The sequence below is a fragment of the Topomyia yanbarensis genome, chromosome 1 (genome assembly GCF_030247195.1).
Source record: "Topomyia yanbarensis strain Yona2022 chromosome 1, ASM3024719v1, whole genome shotgun sequence".
Lineage (NCBI taxonomy): Eukaryota > Metazoa > Arthropoda > Insecta > Diptera > Culicidae > Topomyia > Topomyia yanbarensis.
Window position 1 is genome coordinate 77,753,465 of NC_080670.1, and position 25,947 is coordinate 77,779,411.

At 37.9% G+C, this 25,947-nt stretch overlaps 1 protein-coding gene and 1 long non-coding RNA gene across 3 annotated transcripts in view; one reads left to right on the plus strand and one right to left on the minus strand.

Moving 5' to 3' along the window:
* Positions 1-25,947, minus strand: part of LOC131677986 (uncharacterized) — a 122,362-nt gene that overhangs the window by 19,080 nt on the left and 77,335 nt on the right. Inside the window, exon 2 of one of the 2 annotated variants that reach the window (XR_009303514.1) lies at positions 6,673-7,070. The exons of the other annotated variant lie outside the window; for it this stretch is intronic. This is a non-coding gene — a long non-coding RNA (uncharacterized LOC131677986). The remainder of the gene's footprint in view (positions 1-6,672; positions 7,071-25,947) is intronic. 2 annotated transcript variants of the gene reach the window in all.
* Positions 4,900-5,643, plus strand: LOC131677983 (uncharacterized). The gene is made up of 3 exons (XM_058958096.1): positions 4,900-5,124; positions 5,184-5,353; positions 5,510-5,643. The coding sequence occupies exons 1-3, from the start codon at positions 4,957-4,959 to the stop codon at positions 5,541-5,543; spliced, it is 372 nt and encodes a 123-aa protein (XP_058814079.1). The 5' UTR covers positions 4,900-4,956; the 3' UTR covers positions 5,544-5,643.

The following is a 25,947-nucleotide window of genomic DNA, read 5'->3' on the forward strand; positions in this document are numbered from 1 at the left end:
CTGTGTTTTGTCGGTGGTGTGCTACTGAGGGGCGATCGGATCATCGTACCTGAACGGCAGCGACAACGGGTTATACTTCTTGCCCACGAGGGCCATGCTGGCATCAGAATGATGAAAGGGCATTTACGCACAAACGTGTGGTGGCCCAAAATGGACCAACAAATCTAAAAGGTCGTGAAAGCGTGCCGTGGATGTATGCTGGTTTCTGCGCCGAATCCACCTGAGCCCATGATTCGGAAAGAATTTCCTTCTCGACCGTGGGAGCAAATAGCTATCGACTTCCTAGGACCTCTTCCAGATGGTGAGCACCTGTTTGTATGCGTCGACTACTACAGTCGTTATTTAATCTACAATCGATCAACTTTTGATTATTTTCTCTCGATACGGGATACCCAACTACCTCCGAGCGGATAACGGACCACAATTTGCATCGGATGAATTCCGAAATTTTTGCGAAGAACAAGGCATACATCTGGATAGTACCATTCCATACTGGCCCCAAATGAACGGGGAGGTGGAGCGACAAAACCGCTCTATACTAAAGCGTCTCCGAATCGCACAAGAACTGGGCCATAATTGGCGAAAGGAACTACGGAAATATCTACTAACGTATCATTCAGCAGTACATCCTACGACAGGAAAAGCACCAGTGGAATTAATGTTTGGACGACGGTTACGTACGAAATTACCCTGTATTCCTTCAACCATGGATTGTGATGAAGAAGTGCGAGATCACGACAAAATTCAAAAAGAAAAGGGGAGAGTGTATGCCGACCACCGTCGTAGGGCTAACCCAAGTAACATCGAAGTTGATCATCATGTCCTAGCCAAACGTGTTAAGAAAGACAACAAGTTGAGTTCTGTTTTTTCTCCTGAAGAATATGTGGTAACGGAAAAGAAAGGAACAGATGTAACCATTCGTGCTTCTTCCTCGGGTAAACAGTACAGAAGAAGCGCAGCTCATCTTAAGGTCATTCCAAGAGAGATAGCAGAATTCGATGAATCCGGCAGCGAGTTGAATGAGAATGATTTGGATAAATCAGAACACCGAACAAGCGACACAGTCAAGGACCCACCATCAACAGGAAGATCTAAACGAACTAGAACGGAACCAGCTCGATTGCAGGATTTTGTATTCTACTAATATCGCTTCGTTGTTCACTGTCGTTTTAAGGAAAGGTAGGGATGTAGGGTTTTAACGTGCACATTAGTAGCAGACGCAAACTATGCTCGCCTGAACTATTGATTGACTTGGGTATTCTGACAGATTGGAGACTACGCACGAGGGTACGACGACGAGGTGGAGAGTAGAGATAGGTAGCGGGGACGGATAGAAGAACAACGAGGAAGCGACAGTGCAGGGATACTTACTAGAGCACTCTAGTTAGAGTGTGGCCAAGAGGCCATGACGTATCCAAACGAACATGAAATTTGACGTATTTCTATTGTGTATACGTCAAATTCCATGTTCGTTTGGATACGTCATGGCTTCTTGGCCACACTCTAACTAGAGTGCTCTAATACTTACGGGAAGAGGCGTGAAGACTGCTACCCAGTTATTACAGGTCCGTGCCTATTAAGGATGAAAAAGTTGTGAGATAAACCTCGATAGACAAATTAAGAGTTTGAAAAATAGGAAGCAAAAAGCCCATAAGCTATATAAGAAAAACCAAAATAATGAGCACTTGGAAAAATATTTCGACATTTGCGATAAACTAAATATGGTCATAGATTCTGCACCTGCGGATTATAACTCAAAAACGGAACAGCAGATCAAATCTTGTCCAAAGAATTTTTTCAACTACGTAAAAACTAAATTAAAATCAGACAATTTCCCATCAACAATGCACTTGGATGACAACGTACGTGATAGCTCGGAAGAAATCTGCAACCTATTTGCAACATTCTTCCAAGAAATATATACGACTTTTTCTGAACAAGACCATGATCGCGATTACTTCGCTTTTCTTCCCGATTTTCCTCTGGATATTAGTGTCAATCATGTCATAGTGGAAGACATTTTCAATTCTCTAAAACATTTAGATGTATCAAAAGGTTCTGGCCCTGATGGAATTCCACCATTATTTATGAAAAACCTAGCAACCGAATTAACTGCCCCATTGTTCTGGCTGCTTAATATGTCTTTGCAATCTGGACAGTTCCCTAAAATATGGAAAAAATCTTTTTAGTGCCTATATATAAATCTGGCAAAAAATCTGACGTACGTAATTATCGTGGGATAACCATAATCTCTTGTATCCCGAAACTTTTCGAATCAATCATTAACAAAAAAAAATATTTCTTCAAATAAAAAACAGAATTTCCAACCTCCAGCGTGGCTTCTTCAAAGGTCGTTCGACCTCAACAAACTTACTAGAATTTATTAATTATACACTAATTGCAATGGATAATGGAAACTATGTGGAGACACTTTATACAGACTTTAGTAAAGCATTTGATCGTATTGACATCCCAATGTTACTTTATAAATTGACAAAGATCGGCATTGAGCCTGGGCTACTTACATGGTTAGAATCATATCTCTCCGAACGTCAGCAAATAATTAAATTTAAAGGAAAGCAATCCAATCCAATTAAAGTCACCTCAGGAGTTCCACAAGTCTCTCATTTAGGCCCTCTATTGTTTATTATATACGTGAACGATATCTCCTTCATTCTCAAAAAACTGAAAATACCAATTTATGCGGACGATATGAAACTGTATTTGGAGATAAGAAACGCCGAGGATATTAATACATTTCAAAACGAAATACAAATTTTCCACATGTGGTGTCAAAAAAGCCTCTTACAACTGAACGTGAAAAAGTGTAATTCAATAACCTTTAGTCGAAAACGACAAACACCGAATGTTGAGATTACCTTAGGAAATCAGACTGTAGTAAAATGTGAAAGAATTAGGGATTTAGGTGTTATATTAGATTCAAAGTTAAATTTTATTGATCATTATAACACAATGATACACAAGGCTAACAACATGCTGTTTTATAAAACGCTTTATCTATCATTTTGAAGATCCTTATACAATAAAAACATTATATATTGCATATGCATATTGCAGTATTATTTGGTCCCCTTTTTCAAGCAGACATGAAGAACGAATAGAATCGGTACAAAAACAGTTTTTATTATTTGCCCTTCGTAAATTAGGATGGACAGCATTCCTTCTGCCGTCTTATGAAGCACGCTGCTTGCTTATCAATATTCAAACATTAAAGGAGCGTCGCGAATTTGCAATGCTCTCATTCATTAATAATATCGTTTCGCATCGTATCGATTCAGCTGAAATTTTATCCAAATTGAACTTTTATGCACCTTCACGACAGCTACGAAATCGAAGTATATTTCCAATAACTCCTTTTCGCACAAACTATGCAAAATATAGCCCCATAAATCAAATGATGTCTATTTATAATCACTATTGCGACTCAATTGATTTTACAATGTCTAAACTGAAACTAAAACAATATTTTATACACAAAAGAAATTCTAACGCGTAAGAGGATGATTCTGTGAAACCCGAAATTGCTTCATTTATACTAAATTCACGATATATACACATTAGTAATAGACCTTTCTCGTCAAAAATTTTTATATGCAGAACAGCTTCCGTTTTCATCGCTGGATCGATTCTGAATAGTGTCACGTTAATTTGGTGTCTCTAACTATTGAAAAAATCAAAAATTCTTCGAACTGCCCATTTTACTCTGTATTCCCCTGTCCTATTTTACCTCGATTCTCCATACTTTTACACCATTTGGATGAACTTCGAGTGGGGAATATGAAATAAAGTTACGGCGGGTAGCTTATAACAAAGTTCCAGAAGCCTACCGCTCGCCGGCATCTATTTTAATCTGACTATTCGCCGTTTTGTTTACTGGGTATGAACTCCAAGAGTTCATTCCAATTTGTCAAAAACATTGTTTTGACGTATAGATGAACCCCAAAACAGTGGTGCAGAATATACCGATTTATCGATATCTAAACCGATTTTCAATTTCAAAACCAATAAAGTTACTAAAAATACCGATTTCTTTTTTCTTGCCAATAAATAACGATTTTCATATAATAAGATCAATTAATATTACGTTTGGACCTTTTTTGAAAATGTCTTCGCCACATCGAATCATCCGGAAATTGATTCAGCAATCTGCCAGGTTACTATCAAAATTTCAAATAAAGCTCAACAACCGATTCTGAAATCGATTGAGTTCGGTAGGTTTGATTACATAACATTAGAATGATCTATTATTTAAAACCAATAATTTGCAGGTAACTTTTGGTTGGCATACATGTTCATACCGATAAATACCTATTTTTTTATTTAGAACTATACCGATATTGGATTTGTTCCAGTACCAGTAGAAAGTGGAAGTACTCCGGAGCAAACAGAGAGAAAATCGTTCCTATTTTCTCTTCCCTTTTTTCTTCTTCCGTTAGCAAGCTGGAGTAAACAGCAAGTATTTTCTGCTTCTGTTTGCTCCGGAGCAACTTCTGTGTACTATAGAACAAACTTATTATACAAAACAATCTGACAACGCTGCTCTAAAGTGAAAAGTGCTCTTCAAACATCGATGACATCTTTTTTGTTTTTTTTTTCCTGTTTTCTCTACCTATCTGTTATGTTTTTCATCCTGCCAACTAATCCAAAACATCAGCTGTCTCCCGTTTCCCGAGCGTTCGCCGACCAGTTTTGCTTTCAAACTGAAGAAAAAACTACAGTTTAACTTCACCAGTTCACTCATCAGAATGAGATGCAGGAAAATATTTTCATTTTACCGTTCAGTTCAGTATTTACAAATGATAATCGCGTATGCCCAAAAGGTATTTGTGCGGATCTGCGAATCCGGTTTTTGTGGAATAATTCAACCAAGAGCTATGATGTAGCAGCGGTGGAGAGTAAGTCCAATCATACGGCTTCATCCCACCCCGGCAGCAGATGAGCGCTGGCGAATGTTCTCAGCCACCTGGAGGAGGAGGTTCAGCGCGGAAGAAATGTTACCAGACATCGCCGATCTGGTGTCTGGACTTTTTTGATAATTTCATAGAGATTGGGTGTGCAGATGGGCGGTTGGTGTTCTGGGAGGGAACGACTGGTAACTTTAAGGTAAATTGTATGGAGTCACTTGTTTTTTATTACAACTATTGACGGACGTTTCATTGCAGGGTATATATGAAGCCGAAAACATCTACAATAATGGGGTAACTAACATAAAGCTCGCCGGTGACAAAGTGATAGTCGCACGGTTGAAAAAACGAATCGATTCTCTGAGACTGGAAACGTACACGCATGGTTGTCAGATCGATTGGGGATTTTTCGTCTGCATATGGGCGAAGTAAGTTCTATGTTTCAAGCAATTTTTTAAGCTCACCTAGGGCGCAGAACAGACAGATTTTACTTGTTATTTTAAAATACTGTATATTCTAAGTCATTTAATTTTCAGTCAGCAATAAGTATGTCATCAAGTGCCTTAATTCTTATTCTTTTTTAGCCCACGTACGCACCGGTTCGACAGGAAGCATTAGTTTATTTCAGCAATCCGTCCACAGCGTTGCCAGCTCAACATAACGCATCCGTTGAGGAGCTTCGATGTATTCTGGAGTTTCACCAGTAGGGTTACCGGTGACATGTTTGGAAGTGGCGGGAGGTACAGTCATGACTGGCAGCCAGGGCCACACTGTTAAAGTGTTCCGACTCGATAGCCACCTATTGCAGTTCACCCTAAACGGCCATTGCGGTCCTATGACATGTATTTTCATAGACCAGTGGCAGGCCGAGATGGGCGCATCTGGTCGCAAGGATGGTGTGCTATGTGTGTGGGGCTTGAACTAGAACAGCTCCTACTAGACAATGGTTACGAGTGTTCAGCAGGCCGTTGGTAAGGGAATGGATAATTTTTATAGTGTCGATTGTTGATAACAGGGCCATTTAATGACGCCGCAATTAAATATAGAATGTTATAAAATACATTTTGATAATAAACAAGACTTCTATTTACATTGCTTTCAATCAGATAATTTATGTTAGAACTTGCTTTTCCTCTTCTATTTTCCCATTACCGCCTCCAGTGACCGCGTGGATGCTTTCGGTCACGGTAGAATCCTTAATTTTTCCTTTTCGCCTGCTACCATTCCTTGACCTTTCATGCAGCTTTTTGTGTCCCATCAAATGACTACGTTCAACGAATCTTTTTCCACACTATTCACAGTCATGGGGTCGTTCGCCAACATGCCTGCGATTATGCTGGGTCAAATGTGCTCTTCGAAGAAACTCCTGCCCGCAGAGGTCACATTTGTACGGGCGTTCGTTTGAATAGATTTGCATGTGCCGAGTTATGTGAGAATATTTTTTAAACCCGCCACCAGACTTCAGATCTGAATTCTCGATCTTTGCTGTGGATAAGTTTGTGCTGCGCAAGTTCTTTAGATTCAAGAAACTGTCTACCACAGATGTCGCAACTGAATATTTGATCCGCAAGATTCATATCGATGTGAACACGCTGGTGACGTTTCAAACTGCTGCTTTCTACGTAGCCTTTGCCACAGATATCACACTTATACGGACGCCCGCCAGTATGCATGCGCATGTGGCGAGTGAGTTCAGCACTAGTTATGAATTCTTTGCCACAAATATCGCACTTGTGCGATCTCTCACCTGCATGGATAAGTCTGTGTCGCGTGAGACTACTGTTTTCGGTAAACTTCCTACTGCAGATATCGCAAATGTAAGCCTGATCTTTATGGGTAAGCCGGTGCTGATCCAATTGCTCAGAAGTGAAAAATTCTCTACCACATATCCGACAACGGTGCCGTCGTTCGCCGGTGTGTATCCGTTTGTGGCGGCTTAGATTTATACCCTTGGTGTATGCTTTACCGCAAATATCACAGGAGTACGGTCGCGTGCCGGCATGTACGCGCTTGTGAACTGCCAGCTGTCTCTTCTTAGGGAATGATTGGTCACACATTCCGCACTCATAGGTTTTATCGATGGTTGTTTGCAGTACGGTGGCATGTGTGACATTGTCACCTGGACTTGTTGACTGTGTTGTCTGTCTAGAAAGAAAATAGGGGAAAGTGCATTCGATATTAATATTTTTTAAAAAAATGCATTCTTATATATTAAAATCTCCGAAAAACGGGTTATGATCTCAAAAAATCTAACTTATTTTTGAAGCATAAGAATTCAATGAAGCGGAATAAGCATATCATAACAACTTACCGTTCACCTATCTCCACCTTACCGTCCTATCACATGTATTTTCATAGACCTGTGACAGGCCGAGATGGGCGCATCTAGTTGCCATTGCCAGGATGTGTGTGGGACACATTTAGGTTCACTAGTCGTATGGGACGACAATACTGGAGATGTAGCTCGGGAAGTCAGGCTTGACTGTTCCAATTCACAACTAAGTCCGAAGATTATGCTACCTGCCAGTGGTTGGGTAATTTGTGACTACGGAAATCAAATGTGAATCGTTCGTAATATCCATTACATGATCAAATGCGCTGATGGGTTAGGCTTTGGATTCGGCTATATTCCATCGTCATTGAAGCTAGATCATAGAACCATGTTAATTTGATAGACTGAAAGTGTTATTAGTAGCATATGCTGGTCCCACACACATCCTGGCAATGGCAACTAGATGCGCCCATCTCGGCCTGCCACAGGTCTATGAAAATACATGTGATAGGACGGTAAGGGCGAGATAGGTGAACGGTAAGTTGTTATGATATGCTTATTCCGCTTCATTGAATTCATATGCTTCAAAAATAAGTAGCACAAACAGCTAGCAGCCCAGCTAGTATTGTTCTTTCTGCTTGCAACCAACCTGGTTATATTGATGTCAATGCTAAATTCGCTGTTACAGCTGTATGATCGCTATACTGTCCCATTTGTTATGGGATTCGCTATTAACATGGGACAGTTATGCTTAGAGCACCAGATTCTAAAAGCGACCAATTTTGACCAATCACTGGAGACAAAATCACGCGTAACAATTAATAATAAATTATTGCTGAGTAATTTTTGTTGTACATGAATAAAACATATCTATTTTCTCGTTACCTATGGCTAAATAACCATTCGAAAGGTTATGAGTTTATGTTGTCGCATTTTATAATCATTTATACTACTTTCAAGCGATCGATTTTCAAGATATGACTCGCACTTTAACCACCCCTTCACCGCGTCATCAAAATATAAATAAGTCATACTCCTAATGAACTAATATTTATTAAAACATTTACTAAATAAAAACATAGACCTGATAGTTCGTTTGCAAAAAAACACAGAAGCACAGTGAATTGGTGTTAAAACTCTATCTTTGATCCTAGTGCTGCAGGATTTTGCCAACATTTATACTATTTTCATTCAAAAAAAGTATCACGTGTACACTATGTATATGGACTTCTAAATTTGGTAATTCTGTATCGATTTTGTTGGCTATTTTCGGCAAATTTGAGACTAAGAGAAACGAAAGCAATGAAATTGAAAGACGGATAGGTATTCTAGAGCGAATCAGTTATAAACTTAGAACGGAAAACTAGAACTAGGCAGGCTCATATGGGCATGATCGAAAACGTTCCGTTCCGTTGACGTTGTGTATGAATGGTCCATTTATTTGTATCTTATGTAACTAATTCTGACGTTCCTCTGACGGGCTGTACCAGTGACGCAAGCGTGACGTATCGTGTAATTCGTACTTTACAACTCGAATGAGCTATTCCCAAAGCTCAGTGAAAGACGCATGTTGCTGACTAGAACTTCTTCGTCATCGTTATATTGAAATTCTCCCTCAATCTTACGCTCTCTCTATCTCCCGACATCCACACGAAACGTAACCGACGTATGTCACCAAAACAACTCTCCATATTTGAGTTGTATATTACACGCAAATCCACTAATACATTCTTGAAATGGCGTCATTGTCAGAAAATTTTGCTCTAATTTTTTCGGACAATGACGTCACTCGACCTAGAATACCAATGCAAGGCCTGATTAAGTAGACCATATATAGAAGGACTGCGTCGCATGTACATATGAGAAATGTTTCCGATCGTGCGCTCGCTCTCTCTCTCTCTCTCTCTCTCTCTCAACTATCATACCACTCATGTAGCCTCGATTAGAGAATCGTGTTCACCTTATTTGCTCAGCATTCATCCCAACTTCGGGCATCATTTCTCGCCATCGTGCTTTGTCTATATCAACAAGACTATTGCACACAAATGCAGTCTCCCCTCTCACCTATATCTTGAAGCAGGAATTCCTCCGGCAAAGTATAGCCTTTTTCGTTCTATGGTAATATACCGGTAGATATTTTTAACCAACTTTAGATATTTAATTACCCAAACCAATTATATACTACAGTTTCCATTCTACGTAAGAGAGGGATTATTGAGCAAAAGTGCGCCAGATATAGATTATGCAGTTCACTTATGCTCGAAAATGTAGAGATGCCAGCTTCTGCCTTTGAACTGTCCACATAAAAACAAATAAATGCTTTGGTAAAGAAATTTATATTTCTTCTGCACTCAATTCCAATCTGCATGAAGTTTCAGTCAGTTGAAAAGTTAATGAACGAGGGAGGCGGTGAATCTGAATTCTGGTTTCAGTTAAAGAGACTAGAATAACAAAGAGACGCCATCTTAATTAAGTGAAAACAATTGAAGACTTTTTTCAATAGGTCCAATCTGCAAAAGAGAGCCTCTCTATGTTTACTTTCTCTTTGCGAATTACTCGGTCACCTTTATGATTTCCCTTCAACTCTATACATAATAAGCTAGTAAAAACCTTGGTCTTTCGAAACATACTGATAAATGTTTAAAAAGTTTTATGGTTTCGCAGTAATAAGCGAAAGAGAAAGCGAAAAAAGAGGGCTCCCATTTGCAGATTGGACCTAATAAGAAAAGTCTTCAATTCAACTAGCAACCAGGCTACAGGTCACAGGCAACACTGCAAGTGTGTAGGCCTCACCAAACTTGTTTGTTGTTATTCGGTTTGTTTCTTCTAACCAATATAACAATTCGATGCGACTTCTTGTCTGCTGAGTTTCTCGACCAGCTAAAACATAGTTATATCCGCAGGAATCGTATTTTGCAGCAGCAAAACCATATTAGGCCAAAATTTATTATTTGCATCATTTGGTATTCGTTACCCTCATGCTGAATTTCGTGCTCCCATCAAACCCTTTTCTCTTTAGCGTTTCTAAACACGATAGCAGAGGTTAAAATATTCGCTCATTCTCACGACAAGCAGTTTATCTTGTATTTATTTATTTCGTCAATCGATGTAGACTACAGATTTCCTTAATAGACCTTTCTCGTCCGACCTAACACCTGTTTTTCTTATTTTTAATCGAAAGATTACACATTTATAAGAACATTTCCGTAAAAATGAGATTTTTAGGAGCTATCATGATTTTTTAATGATTTTTTAAAATTTGAAATATGCAAGAATGTTGAATATTTTTTTCACCTTAGCAAGAATGGTGGGACTTAAAATGTGCGTTTGGGCAGCACTGCTTTGAATATTTTCACTTAAGTTCTTGGCAACGCGGTAAATGAAGTGGTGAATCGTAGTACAAAATTCATTAGCAATGTAAACAAAGTAAAATGAACCTCTCGCTGTATGAACATTGCATGAAAATGTTTAACCTCACTTTTTTGACAGTTCGCAGAGCTTGTTTACATAGACTTGGAATTTTTTGTATACGACCACAGTATGAGAAACTTGATTTGGTTCGCTTTTAAATGCGAATAGCTTGTATTAACAAGCTCACTAGGCTTTCAATTTTATTTGACGTCATTAGGCAATGTTCCGTTAAATTTGGCATTTGGTTTTTACTTGTCCACGATTCGTTGAAGAAAGCGATTTTATTTGTTGCGATCATTTTAACTTTTGTTTTTTTTTTGCTGAATTACAACGTTAGCCACGAAACATTTTGATGCTCTCGTAATTGCGTTGCAAATGTCCTTGAAATTATATACATCGCTTCATAGGTCCGCACCAATTGCAGTCGCTCCACATCGCCGGAATCGAGTTAGCTGATGGTCCAGCCTGCGTCACACTCGGCTATCGCTGCACCAATGGTAGCTCCCCACCAGGCATCTGGATTAATTGCTCAAATCGCTGCTATTGCTGGTACCGGCTCCGTCGGTAATACCGTTGGACATACCCTCATCGGAATGTTCAGCGGTTCCGATTTACAAGAGGACAGGCTGCCCCGGTATCGGGCAAGGGAAACACTCCGGCAGGACCATGCTCGTGGGAGATTAAGCAGTTATTATCTTGTACCCAAGTCCAGGCCGAGTGTGATTCGTAACAATTACCAAATTTGTTACTATGTTTTAATTGCCGCAAGGTTCTACTGTATCGATTTTGTTGGCTATTTTCGGCAAATTTGAGACTAAGAGAAACGAAAGCAATGAAATTGAAAGACGGATAGGTATTCTAGAGCGAATCAGTTATAAACTTAGAACGGAAAACTAGAACTAGGCAGGCTCATATGGGCATGATCGAAAGGAAATGTGAAGAATTTTTTGCCTTCTGCATAGTAGGAGTTGGGCGTTCCACCCAAGTCTACCGCATGGTCTATGGTAGAACATAACTCATCATCATGTTTTAGGGGCCATGCATAAATGACGTAGCATTTTGGGGGGTAGGGGGGATATACCAAATTTGTGACGAAGTGTGACGAGGGGGAGGGTAGGGTCAAAAGTTGTGCGACGTAGAATTAAGTTTAAATTTTTTGACGGGCATCAAAACCCATTGATTTGAGAAAACAATTTAATGTTTCTCCAATCCCAAGAGAAATAAATTCAAATTCACACAAGTTACTTTTCATGCGATTTCAATGAGGTAAATTTTACGATACGCGGAATTATAATCTCACATAAATAACTATTAGACTTAGTTTAACTCAGCTAGCATCTGAGTTAAATTTTCTTTTCGGATTCAACCAAACATAATTTAGTAATTTACATGCTTCTTAGAATCATTAGCAGCTGCAGGATTATGAATTGAGAGAACTTCTCTTCATGCTCCCCTTGACATATAAAATTCAAAACAAAAATATCAACAATATATTTGTCATGAAATGGGCTTATTTTGAACGCTATTTGCTGTTATAATGAAAATGTTGATAAAAGTCGTCAAACATTTTGAAAGGACATGTAGTATTTAAAATTATTGAAAAACATATATAATTTTTTTTTAATCCACCGGCCGCGTTGAACAGAATGAGGGGGGGGGGGTAGGTAAATGCTACGTTATTTACGAGGGGGAGGTTAGAATTTTGTGACCAAATGCTACGAGGGGGGAGGGAGGGGTAAAAAATCGCCGAAAAAAAGCTACGTCATTTGTGTACGGCCCCTTACCGCCGACGCCGGCAAAAAATTCTTCACAAATCCTCGCCTAGAACGACCATGCGATCATTCTTCTCCCTTTCTGCTAGCATCAAGCCGTGACGTATGCATTCAATCGACACCAAGCTATCGGTGTCGCACCGATCCTATTGTGATTGAACTACTTATTTATTTTTTCGTTCCGCACACACGGATGGCTGATAGCAATTAATGACACAGCTCAGCTAGCAGAAATCGAATTTTCATCTACTTTTTTACCAACTAGTTTATATGTTACTATGTTTTAATTGCCGCAAGGTTCTACTGTATCGATTTTGTTGGCTATTTTCGGCAAATTTGAGACTAAGAGAAACGAAAGCAATGAAATTGAAAGATGGATAGGTATTCTAGAGCGAATCAGTTATAAACTTAGAACGGAAAACTAGAACTAGGCAGGCTCATATGGGCATGATCGAAAGGAAATGTGAAGAATTTTTTGCCTTCTGCATAGTAGGAGTTGGGCGTTCCACCCAAGTCTACCGCATGGTCTATGGTAGAACATAACTCATCATCATGTTTTACCGCCGACGCCGGCAAAAAATTCTTCACAAATCCTCGCCTAGAACGACCATGCGATCATTCTTCTCCCTTTCTGCTAGCATCAAGCCGTGACGTATGCATTCAATCGACACCAAGCTATCGGTGTCGCACCGATCCTATTGTGATTGAACTACTTATTTATTTTTTCGTTCCGCACACACGGATGGCTGATAGCAATTAATGACACAGCTCAGCTAGCAGAAATCGAATTTTCATCTACTTTTTTACCAACTAGTTTATATGTTACTATGTTTTAATTGCCGCAAGGTTCTACTGTATCGATTTTGTTGGCTATTTTCGGCAAATTTGAGACTAAGAGAAACGAAAGCAATGAAATTGAAAGATGGAATGTAGTTCAATCACAATAGGATCGGTGCGACACCGATAGCTTGGTGTCGATTGAATGCATACGTCACGGCTTGATGCTAGCAGAAAGGGAGAAGAATGATCGCATGGTCGTTCTAGGCGAGGATTTGTGAAGAATTTTTTGCCGGCGTCGGCGGTAAAACATGATGATGAGTTATGTTCTACCATAGACCATGCGGTAGACTTGGGTGGAACGCCCAACTCCTACTATGCAGAAGGCAAAAAATTCTTCACATTTCCTTTCGATCATGCCCATATGAGCCTGCCTAGTTCTAGTTTTCCGTTCTAAGTTTATAACTGATTCGCTCTAGAATACCTATCCGTCTTTCAATTTCATTGCTTTCGTTTCTCTTAGTCTCAAATTTGCCGAAAATAGCCAACAAAATCGATACAGTAGAACCTTGCGGCAATTAAAACATAGTAACAAATTTGGTAATTGTTACGAATCACACTCGGCCTGGACTTGGGTACAAGATAATAACTGCTTAATCTCCCACGAGCATGGTCCTGCCGGAGTGTTTCCCTTGCCCGATACCGGGGCAGCCTGTCCTCTTGTAAATCGGAACCGCTGAACATTCCGATGAGGGTATGTCCAACGGTATTACCGACGGAGCCGGTACCAGCAATAGCAGCGATTTGAGCAATTAATCCAGATGCCTGGTGGGGAGCTACCATTGGTGCAGCGATAGCCGAGTGTGACGCAGGCTGGACCATCAGCTAACTCGATTCCGGCGATGTGAAGCGACTGCAATTGGTGCGGACCTATGAAGCGATGTATATAATTTCAAGGACATTTGCAACGCAATTACGAGAGCATCAAAATGTTTCGTGGCTAACGTTGTAATTCAGCAAAAAAAAAACAAAAGTTAAAATGATCGCAACAAATAAAATCGCTTTCTTCAACGAATCGTGGACAAGTAAAAACCAAATGCCAAATTTAACGGAACATTGCCTAATGACGTCAAATAAAATTGAAAGCCTAGTGAGCTTGTTAATACAAGCTATTCGCATTTAAAAGCGAACCAAATCAAGTTTCTCATACTGTGGTCGAATACAAAAAATTCCAAGTCTATGTAAACAAGCTCTGCGAACTGTCAAAAAAGTGAGGTTAAACATTTTCATGCAATGTTCATACAGCGAGAGGTTCATTTTACTTTGTTTACATTGCTAATGAATTTTGTACTACGATTCACCACTTCATTTACCGCGTTGCCAAGAACTTAAGTGAAAATATTCAAAGCAGTGCTGCCCAAACGCACATTTTAAGTCCCACCATTCTTGCTAAGGTGAAAAAAATATTCAACATTCTTGCATATTTCAAATTTTAAAAAATCATTAAAAAATCATGATAGCTCCTAAAAATCTCATTTTTACGGAAATGTTCTTATAAATGTGTAATCTTTCGATTAAAAATAAGAAAAACAGGTGTTAGGTCGGACGAGAAAGGTCTATTAAGGAAATCTGTAGTCTACATCGATTGACGAAATAAATAAATACAAGATAAACTGCTTGTCGTGAGAATGAGCGAATATTTTAACCTCTGCTATCGTGTTTAGAAACGCTAAAGAGAAAAGGGTTTGATGGGAGCACGAAATTCAGCATGAGGGAAACGAATACCAAATGATGCAAATAATAAATTTTGGCCTAATATGGTTTTGCTGCTGCAAAATACGATTCCTGCGGATATAACTATGTTTTAGCTGGTCGAGAAACTCAGCAGACAAGAAGTCGCATCGAATTGTTATATTGGTTAGAAGAAACAAACCGAATAACAACAAACAAGTTTGGTGAGGCCTACACACTTGCAGTGTTGCCTGTGACCTGTAGCCTGGTTGCTAGTTGAATTGAAGACTTTTCTTATTAGGTCCAATCTGCAAATGGGAGCCCTCTTTTTTCGCTTTCTCTTTCGCTTATTACTGCGAAACCATAAAACTTTTTAAACATTTATCAGTATGTTTCGAAAGACCAAGGTTTTTACTAGCTTATTATGTATAGAGTTGAAGGGAAATCATAAAGGTGACCGAGTAATTCGCAAAGAGAAAGTAAACATAAAGAGGCTCTCTTTTGCAGATTGGACCTATTGAAAAAAGTCTTCAATTGTTTTCACTTAATTAAGATGGCGTCTCTTTGTTATTCTAGTCTCTTTAACTGAAACCAGAATTCAGATTCACCGCCTCCCTCGTTCATTAACTTTTCAACTGACTGAAACTTCATGCAGATTGGAATTGAGTGCAGAAGAAATATAAATTTCTTTACCAAAGCATTTATTTGTTTTTATGTGGACAGTTCAAAGGCAGAAGCTGGCATCTCTACATTTTCGAGCATAAGTGAACTGCATAATCTATATCTGGCGCACTTTTGCTCAATAATCCCTCTCTTACGTAGAATGGAAACTGTAGTATATAATTGGTTTGGGTAATTAAATATCTAAAGTTGGTTAAAAATATCTACCGGTATATTACCATAGAACGAAAAAGGCTATACTTTGCCGGAGGAATTCCTGCTTCAAGATATAGGTGAGAGGGGAGACTGCATTTGTGTGCAATAGTCTTGTTGATATAGACAAAGCACGATGGCGAGAAATGATGCCCGAAGTTGGGATGAATGCTGAGCAAATAAGGTGAACACGATTCTCTAATCGAGGCTACATGAGTGGTATGATAGTTGAGAGAGAGAGAGAGAGAGAGAGAGAGAGAGCGAGCGCACGATCGGAAACATTTCTCATATGTACATGCGACGCAGTCCTTCTATATATGGTCTACTTAATCAGGCCTTGCATTGGTATTCTAGGTCGAGTGACGTCATTGTCCGAAAAAATTAGAGCAAAATTTTCTGACAATGACGCCATTTCAAGAATGTATTAGTGGATTTGCGTGTAATATACACAGGCACGTAGCCAGAGGGGGGGGCTAGGGGGCTAAAGCCCCCCCCGAAACTTTTCAAAAATAAATTTAAGAAGCAACATGTTTTTCGGTAACTCGTAAAAAAATTGTATCTTGTTTGGTTTCAACAAATTAATGGGAGAATGGTGAGGAAGATTGCTATTTCGAGCCACCGAAGACATCGGTCACGATATCTACTCAGTATGCCGAGTCTGATAACACACTTCCTTTCATATTGTGTGACTCGTCGGAAGAACAAAAGAAACTGTTACTTTATTTCTTGCTGGGGTGATCCGTCGGATGATTGAATCGTAGAAGCAAGAAGTGGTGCTCCAGCCAAACGTGGAGGCTATTGACTTCTGGAATTTTTGCATAACCGAATTTCATGATGGGGAATATTTGCTGAAGGTGAAAATAGAGGTTATGCTTACGAACATCGCCTTTAACGAGTTCTACCTTGTCAGGCATTCAGTACTTATGTTACTCAACAAATTAGCCTAGGCGAAACCAGTCATTTTGCAACTTGTAATACGTGGTTGATTCTCATATATATGGATGATGAGAAAATCAATGTTCGTCTACAAGATCTGATACCTCTTACTTGAACCGCGGGCGAACGACCAGGAGGTTAAAGCCCCAATAAACAAACTTAACTTCTTTGAACCGTGGCCATTAAAAGATTCCTGTCACATTTGGAAAAAATGTAATTTATTATAAAGGACTCATCTAGGAATTAGACGGGTAGGGTCAGCTAGGATTTCGTCCTAGCTGACCCTGCACGCACAAAACGCAATGCGATAATATCATCATACACGTTACATCTTTGCACATCCATAGTCTCCAATACGATCACCTGAAAAACAAACAATTGCCAAATTTGTGGCTGCTGTTCATATAATATTGACGGCAAAAACTGCGTCTAGTATCTCAAAATTAACAGTCAGCATCATCATTGAGGAAGTCGACACTGGTGGCCCGTAAGGGGACAAAACAAAAATGAAATCAGATATTCGTGAACTGCCATGTCCATAGCAGTTACCACGATAATAATACGGAAGTGTACAAGATAGATATGAACGACCACCAAGACGCGGTTGGTTATGAAAAATATTTCTCAATCAGTAAACAGGTCAATCGCACGAGATCTGTTGGACAACCATTAGCGTTTTATCATTTTCATTGTTTACATCGTGGAAATATATTAAAGACTCAAGGCTTCATTTAGCTAATGCATTGAACCGACTCAAGTAAACGAATTGTATAATAAAAAATTAGAAGTTTCATAGAAAACTGAGTACAAAAACTGTCCCAAAATTAACATTTATCGCTAGTAATGGTATCTAACAAAACTCATTTTATGCTAGATATTGGCCTGAATAAAGAAAGTTAGTTAAATCATACGCAAATTGAATTTCTGTAATAGATTAGAGCAATGTGCGCTTAATATAAACGTCAAGCATCTTCCAAACTGTTTTCTTACATTCTTTAGCTAAAAATAATTGACACGTATTTTTTGGTTTGGCTAAATATTATATTTTTTTCAAGCTATTCGCTTTTGAACTTTTGAAGTCTATAAAATTGAACATTTTTCAATCACTGATAACTCGGAAACGACTCGATATATGGAAAAAAATATTAAATAAAAAAGTTGCGTTTTCAAATAAGCTTACCAAAAAAAATCACAATTTTTTTGTTATATAACTTATGAAATTTGCAATTACTTGAAACAAATTGAATTTTTTTAAGGCTGGACCAAATTTTTTATTTATTATTTTATTTAAGTATTAAAATCGTGTTAAAAAGATTGTGTAAAAATTTGGCAGTGGAATTCTTTGCGAGATATTACAATTATAAACATAAAACATGGCAATTTTACACTAAACGCCCAGCGAAAGGCCTGTTATAACTGAAATGTCTCGTAACACTTCGAGTTCCATTCTGAATTTTTCACATAATCTTCTTAATATAGTTATGTAATCAAAATAAATTTGATTTCGGGGGACTTTAGAAAATATTTGCTTTTGACATGAGAATACCCCTAAAAAAGTCTTAAATTTGCAGAATGCGAGTCATTCCACGATTTACAACTATAATTTTAGTTCCCTTCAATTTTTTTGCACTCTTTAGCTGAAAATTATAGACACGATTTTTTTACTTTGGCTGAATTTGACTTTTTTTTTTTCAAGTTATGAGTTTTTGAACTTTATAAAGTACTAGCTAATACCCATCGCACGTTGATGCGACTTTCAACGAAATAGGAGGAAACCATAATTTGTTCCGAAGCGCCTTCTTGTAGGCAGATAATCCCCACCAATAGCACACAAACACGCTCCATAACAAATTCCTACTATGCATAAATTTTTACGGCAATTGGTTAAGCCGTTTGGGAGTCCATAAATCACATACATACAAATATCGACTTTTAATAATATAGTGATTTTTTAAAGTTTTATAAATTTAATAGAATTGGACATTTTTCATTCCCTCATAACTGAGAAACTATTAGATTTCTGGAAAAAAGCATTAAATAATAAAAGCTGCGTTTTCGGAAGATCTCGGCGGATTTTTTTTTGTAATATTTGTTTTTGTTAAATAATTTATGTATTATGCAAATATTAGTAACAAATTTTTTTCAGGGTGGAGCCAAAAAAATCTTTTTAGCTTTTTCAAAAAATTTATAATTATATCGAGAAGATTGTGTACAAATTTCAGAAAGAAATTCGAAGTATTTTACGAGATATTTCAATTACAATAGGCCTATCACTAGGCGTTTGGTGTAAAATTGCTTTGTTTTAAGTTTATAATTGTAATATCTCGCAAAGTATTTTGATATCCACTCCCAAATTTTTGCACAATTATTTTAACATGATTTTTAATATTTAAAGAAAATAATAAGTAAAAAATTGGTCCAACTTTAAAAAATTCAATTTGTTTCAAACAATTGCAAATTTCATAAGTTATATAACAAAAAGAAATTGCTATTTTTTCAGTAAGCTCACAACTTTTTTATTTAATATTTTTTTCCATATATCGAATCGTTTCCGAGTTATAAGTGATTGAAAAATGTTCAATGTTATAAACTTCAAAAGTTCAAAAACTAATAACTTGAAAAAAAATCATATTTAGCCAAAATAAAAAATACGTGTCAATTACTTTAACTAATGAATGCAAGAAAAAAAATGGAAGGAATTCAAATTTTGATTGTAAATCAGACGTGGAATGACCCATATATTTTGATCCTATTGATCACCAGAGATCCTCCTTCCTAACTGGGGTATGCCAAAAAATTATGTTAGCATGATGCATTAGAACTGGTAATAGTTACAGGACGCCAGATCAAGAAAATAGAAGTTGAACCATCTACAATTCGTTTGCTAAATCAGAAGATTTTGTGCAAATTTCGACATTCTCTTCGATCGAACATTTTATGGATATTTTTCTACTCATTTCGATTTAGCGTCATCTACACCTTTTAAACGTGTAGCTTAGAACACCTTGCGTTTTCCAGCACCGTCAAGGATTGTCATATTCGGTTAGCGCATAAATACTGAGAACTCTAGAATATCCATTGTTGCAACGAGAGTAAATTGTAACTTGTAAATAAAAATAAATAATAAAAATCAAATTAAACATCAATAATTCGTTGATGTACTATAGCCTTTCTTGTGACAAAGAACATGGATTGTCTTAGATTTGGCTTTGTTTTCATTAAGAACTTTTCAAAATTTCGTTTAGTTTCTAGTGACAATATGAAGTAATTAGAACTAAAAGCTTTATGCAGGGGCGGGTAAAGCGTAGTTGGTAAATTGATTACCTTTTACGCAGCTCATCACGGTTCGTTCATCAATCCCGCACATGTAGGGTTAGAAATTTTTCTAAAGAAATTTTCTAACCCAAAAAGAGGCGAATAACCATAAGGTTAAAACCTGTATAATCGAAATAAAAAAGCTTTATACAATAATTTTTTAAGCCCCTCCCGAAATAAACTCCTGGCTACGGGCCTGAATATACAACTCAAATATGGAGAGTTGTTTTGGTGACATACGTCGGTTACGTTTCGTGTGGATGTCGGGAGATAGAGAGAGCGTAAGATTGAGGGAGAATTTCAATATAACGATGACGAAGAAGTTCTAGTCAGCAACATGCGTCTTTCACTGAGCTTTGGGAATAGCTCATTCGAGTTGTAAAGTACGAATTACACGATACGTCACGCTTGCGTCACTGGTACAGCCCGTCAGAGGAACGTCAGAATTAGTTACATAAGATACAAATAAATGGACCATTCATACACAACGTCAACGGAACGGAACGTTTTGACGTACGGGACCTGAGAACGGGCACACGAGAAACGCATTTGAATTATCCTGACGGAACAGCGACGTAGCTGATGTATCGTCTGAATCGGGCTTATAAGACCGAACTTGGGGAGAGAGCGTAACTTAACACTAGAGAACGAGCGAAGGGTCGCAGTCAGTGATGCCACAAGTACAGATTTATCTGGAAAGGTACAGATTTTTGAAGCATTTTTGGTACAGATTCTGCACGGTACAGATTACAGATTTTTGTAAAAAAGTACAGAATAGTACAGATTTTTTTTACATTACAGCAAGGTAAAATAATTTAACCACAGACAAAATTTAACCTTGCGATGCATCCCAGTAAACAGCAGGTAAATGTTGAGTTAGGCAGCAGTGATGGCAAGAATCTGAAGTGGAGCTGGTACTGATTGAGCTTGAACTGAAGCTGACATTAGAATGCGATATGCGAGAAACCTGCTTCCAGCAAATCAAAGGGATGATGTCTAAGTGAAAGCCGAGTGAATCTTCTCGGAGTGCATACGTTTGCTCTGACCTGCTCCATTTGAATTCCTGCAAGCAGGTTGCTCGCATCCTTTTGATATTATCAGCCCCATCTCAGCTTCTCGCCGCCACTCTGTTGGACACCTTTGGCTGCAAAAAAGTGGCAGCAAGAATTTGAGCTGGAGCTGATATTGGATTTATCCAGTCACACTCATCTAAAATTCTAACTGGTTTCTTGCGGAATTCCAGCTCAAATTACCGAGTCAGAATGTCTTGTTTGATTTCCCCAAATGAAAAATATGTAAAAGAAAAATGATATTTATAAAACAACCTTGTTATTGTTTGGGTACAGAATCCGGTACAGATTTTTCTATGGAAGAGTAGAGATAAAAAAGATTTTTCAACTCCCGGTACAGATTTAATTGTGGCAACACTGGTCGCAGTCGCTGGGATTGAACGTGAGCATCATTCTGTTGGCGAAATTTGACTCGATCGGTCGTGATTTTGTAGTTGTGCGTCGGTTGATTTAAAATGGCCACTAAGCGTCACGACAGAAACAAAATTCAGTTTGCTTCTAAAACCGAACATGTCCGAACCTGAATACGCTGTGTCGGGAGAACAAATGACTAGGGAAACGAACCAAACATTTCATTCATCGCGACAGGCATGAATTGAATTTTGTTTTCTTTGAAGTTCACGCAGAGATGTCAATTGTTTCTGGCTCAATCTGATATTATTTACACCAAGCTATCCGCCACTTTTCATATAACAATCGATTAAACGGAGAAATTTTTGGTAACCGGTGGGTTTGGTAGCTCTCAAATCGAGAGATAATAGTTGTCATTGGAGATTGCCAGGCATAGCGCAGGGAAGCTACTTGGGATCGCTGATGTTTCTGACACGTCAATGTCGTGTTTTTAGTACTGAGAACTCCTCGCCGGTCCTGCACAGATCATCTCCACGGTGTTCCTAAAACCGTTATTAACAAAAAAATGACCATAAATTTGTCATACGGCATTCGAAAGATACCCCGCATAAATGTGTACCATATGCCAACCATTGCATCAATCGTTTCAAAACCATTTTCAATATGGTTCGTTCAACAATAGATTAACCATTGCCTAGTATAATATCGAACATAACCAGTGTCGTTTTTCCATACTCGACCATACAAACAACGGGTTGTTAAGAACAGTCACCATACCAAAATATGCTGTTTTCCATATACATTTGGACAACATACTATTTAAGAACCATACAGATTATAGTGGCATGCATATTTTAGGTCTAGCGATGCATAAAATATTAGCTGGAGAAAAAAATCTCTTCCCCTTCACATTTCAATTCTATCGATTGATGAAATATTATTTTGCACTCGCCATCTTCTGAAGAATGCTTCGTTGACGCTAAGTGGACTGACACTTTATCCAATTGAGCTATCTCCGTAATATTGTTAGACGAGGATTTTTGACTATCTTAAACTACAGATTTTTGGAGCAGGGTAAACAGATATATGAATAACAAAGCCCACCACAGCAATATTAACCTCTGGCGTCAAAGGAAAATGTAGCATACAAATCTCCAATATAGGATAGACGGAAGATATTGGAAATGGTAACTAAAATTGGTATGGTAGTATAACAGTTCAATTATAATGGTGAAATATATCAGTAGTATTCCTAATATGGTGCGCATTATACGAATAGTTTGGAAATGGTTCCGAAGATTTCTGGAATGGTATTTATTTATACGGGACAGTATCCAAGCATCTTCTCAGTGAATTTCAAAATGATCCATCGAGGGATTCGAGAGAAATTGCAATTTGAAGTTTTATGACACGTTTCATAAGGCTACCAGCAAACACCCACGGGTTTGGTCCTATCTCTACAAACAAAAAAAATTGTCTACTTATTTAGTACATGGCATTCGAAAGATATAGTAATCAAGTATATCCCCTGCAAGTTTGAAAATATTTCATTGAAGGAATCGAAATTTATAACGGTTTGGATGTGGTATGCGGTCATAGATGGGTTTTCTACCAGACTTCAAGCGTGAATCCATGTTTGTCCATTGACTATTTACCTTACCTTACCATTTAATTACATAAATATAATGTATAAAAGGTGTTATTTATATGGTGCACTGCAAAATATGAAAATAGGGTTGTCTACCAAACGTTAAATATAATGTGAAAACTAAAAATAAAATGGAATGTTTACTTCAAAAGGCCATATTTCAATGGTTTGTTGACCGATTCTAATTATTTTTTTTTTCATTATTGAACAGGTAAACGTTTCATTGTTAATTTACATTAAGAAGAATATAAAACAGAGTCATCTACATCAATAAATAGGCGATATAGTTGATCTCAACTATATGTATTATCATTATTTAGTAAATATTTTTGTTTTAAAAATAGCTGCCTATCCATTTTTATATACTAGTTGATTGCAATTGCTGTATAAGCATCTGAATGTCAAATTCTCATGATAAGTTCAATTCGACAATAAAACTGACAATAGTTAGAGATATGAGCAGATGAACTTGTACTAATAACATCCCCTTTGACCAGTTTTAACATCTGTCAACCCAACCAGCGATTGTACAAAATTTCCAACAAAAACCGTATCATAACATAAATTGATCTGAATCAGCAAATACCCTCATATTTTTTAAATTTATGGTTTTATTTTTCCATCATTTGTAGTTTGCGTTCGTTGCATTCAACTAATGTATAGGTCATCGTTTTGAATACAAAGATATTCACTAAATAGTGATAATACATATAATTGAGGATAATTATGTTGTCTATTGTTTGAAGTAGACAACTCTATTTTATATTCTTAATGAAAATTAACGATGAAACGTCTACTTGTTCAATAATGAAAAAATAATTAGAATCGGTCAACAAACCATTGAAATATGGCCTTTTGAAGTAAACATTCCGACTTTTATCCATTCTTTTTAATTTACACATTATATTTAACGTTTGGTAGCCAACCCTATTTTCATATTTTTTCAGTGTGCCATATAAATAACAGCTTTTGTACATTATATTTATGTAACTAAATGGTCAGGTTTTCCTTTAAAAACCGCGGCACGTATAAACGATCTAAATAGTCAATGGACAAACATGGATTCACGCTTGAAGTCTGGTAGAAAACCCATCTATGACCGCATACCACATACAAACCGTTATAAATTTCGATTCCTTCAATGAAATATTTTAAAACTTGCAGGAGATATACTTGATTACTATATCTTTCGAATGTCATGTACTAAATAAGTAGACAAAAAAAATTTTGTTTGTAGAGATAGGACTAAACCCGTGGGTGTTTGCTGGTAGCCTTATGAAACGTGTCATAAAACTCCAAATTGCAATCCCTCGATGGATCATTTTGAAATTCACTGAGAAGATGCTTGGATACTGTATCTTTCGAATGCCGTATGACAAATTTATGGTCATTTTTCTGTCAATAACGATTTTAGGAACACCGTGATCTCAGCATGAAACGTTTGCTGCTGGTGGTGTAGCAAGAACTGCCTTTGTGTATATCTAGGGTGACCATATCAAGCGAGTAAAAAACCAGGACAGTTCAAAGGGAACTACCTACATCCATCACCTCTTAATCGATTGTGCCTGCTCCCTAGATTTTCGACAGGTAAAAAGTTCCAGGTTCTTGCAGGCAGAGCTACTGCAGTAATACATTTCTGGGCTCGGGCAGGCATAGCTCAGCCAAAAAGTCTCATGAGAATTCGATCACCGAGCTCTTTTCTTCAGATTTGTACACACACAGTTTTTGCTTCATAGCCATCAGGGAAGGCCACATAATGTTGTTGGGGAAATCGGCAATTATGAATTTAGCGGATGAAACGAAATCATCTGTGCATGACAGGCGAGGAGTTATCAACACTAAACACACGTCATTGAAGTAAGCTAGAAACGTAAACGGTCCCAAGTAACTCCCTACGCTATTCCTGATTTAAAAATAAGTACCTGACAATCTCTAATGACAACCATTATATCTCGATTTGAAATTAAGGATCGAAACATCTGCAAAAACTACCGTTGATTACAAATTTCTCAGTTTCTCTTTTAATTTTTTACAATAAGTAAAAATAATAAAATAAAATGCTAAGAATGTCGGTCTTTCAGATCTTGTTGACGCAGTTTGCTGCTGCGTGTTGAGATCCTTTTCCTTGGCGGTGAATCCGCTTGGGGTTCATTCAGTCTGCCTTCTCTCGCGTTATCGTTCCCGTCCATGTCATCATCGGTACTGCTTTCTTGCTGTTCACGATCAGATGTTCTTATTTGTTTCTTGTTCTTGCAGCTCGCTGTTGTAAATCCGTCTTCATCGGTATTTTCTTCTTTATTGGCGATGTTAGTTGTTGGTTTGGGAGCGGTTGTCGTGGTCGTTGTACCTGCATTATTGGTTAATTGGATCGTTGTTTTTGGTTTATCTGAAGGTGTCGCTGGCTCCTTGTTAGAGTTGGCTGTAGTAGATAAGTTTTGACTAGTTGCTTCGGCGCATGTTTTTCCGTAGTGGGCTGTATGGTTACAGAATTAGCATATTGGGATCTGCCTGGGATATGTGATTAGCGTTGTTTGCTTATAGGTTACGCCGTCCCTCGGTGATTTGCATTCGATAGTCATGTAAGAAGGTATTGGTTTAGTCACTCGCATCCTCACAATACGAACGGCGTTTGGAATGCCGATGAAAAAAATTCTCCAGGTGTCATTCGTAATGGATTCTACTTCTCGATATTGCGACATGATTTGTTTGATGTCATCTTTCTTAGTGCGCGAGAACAAATGGTGGATACGCACGTCCACCATGCCGTTTTCCATATGCACGGGGATCTTTATTCTGGTGTTATTAAATTTGACCTCGTGTTGCATGTTGTTCTTTGCAATTAAGTTTTCGGCCTGTGCTAAGCTTC

Excerpts from the sequence above, each read along its gene's own strand:
- LOC131677983 (XM_058958096.1), top strand. The coding sequence starts at position 4,957 with ATGAGCGCTGGCGAATGTTCTCAGCCACCTGGAGGAGGAGGTTCAGCG. Across the intron at positions 5,125-5,183 it reads GAACGACTGGTAACTTTAAG|GGTATATATGAAGCCGAAAA; the intron begins GTAAATTGTATG and ends GTTTCATTGCAG. Across the intron at positions 5,354-5,509 it reads TTCGTCTGCATATGGGCGAA|CCCACGTACGCACCGGTTCG; the intron begins GTAAGTTCTATG and ends ATTCTTTTTTAG.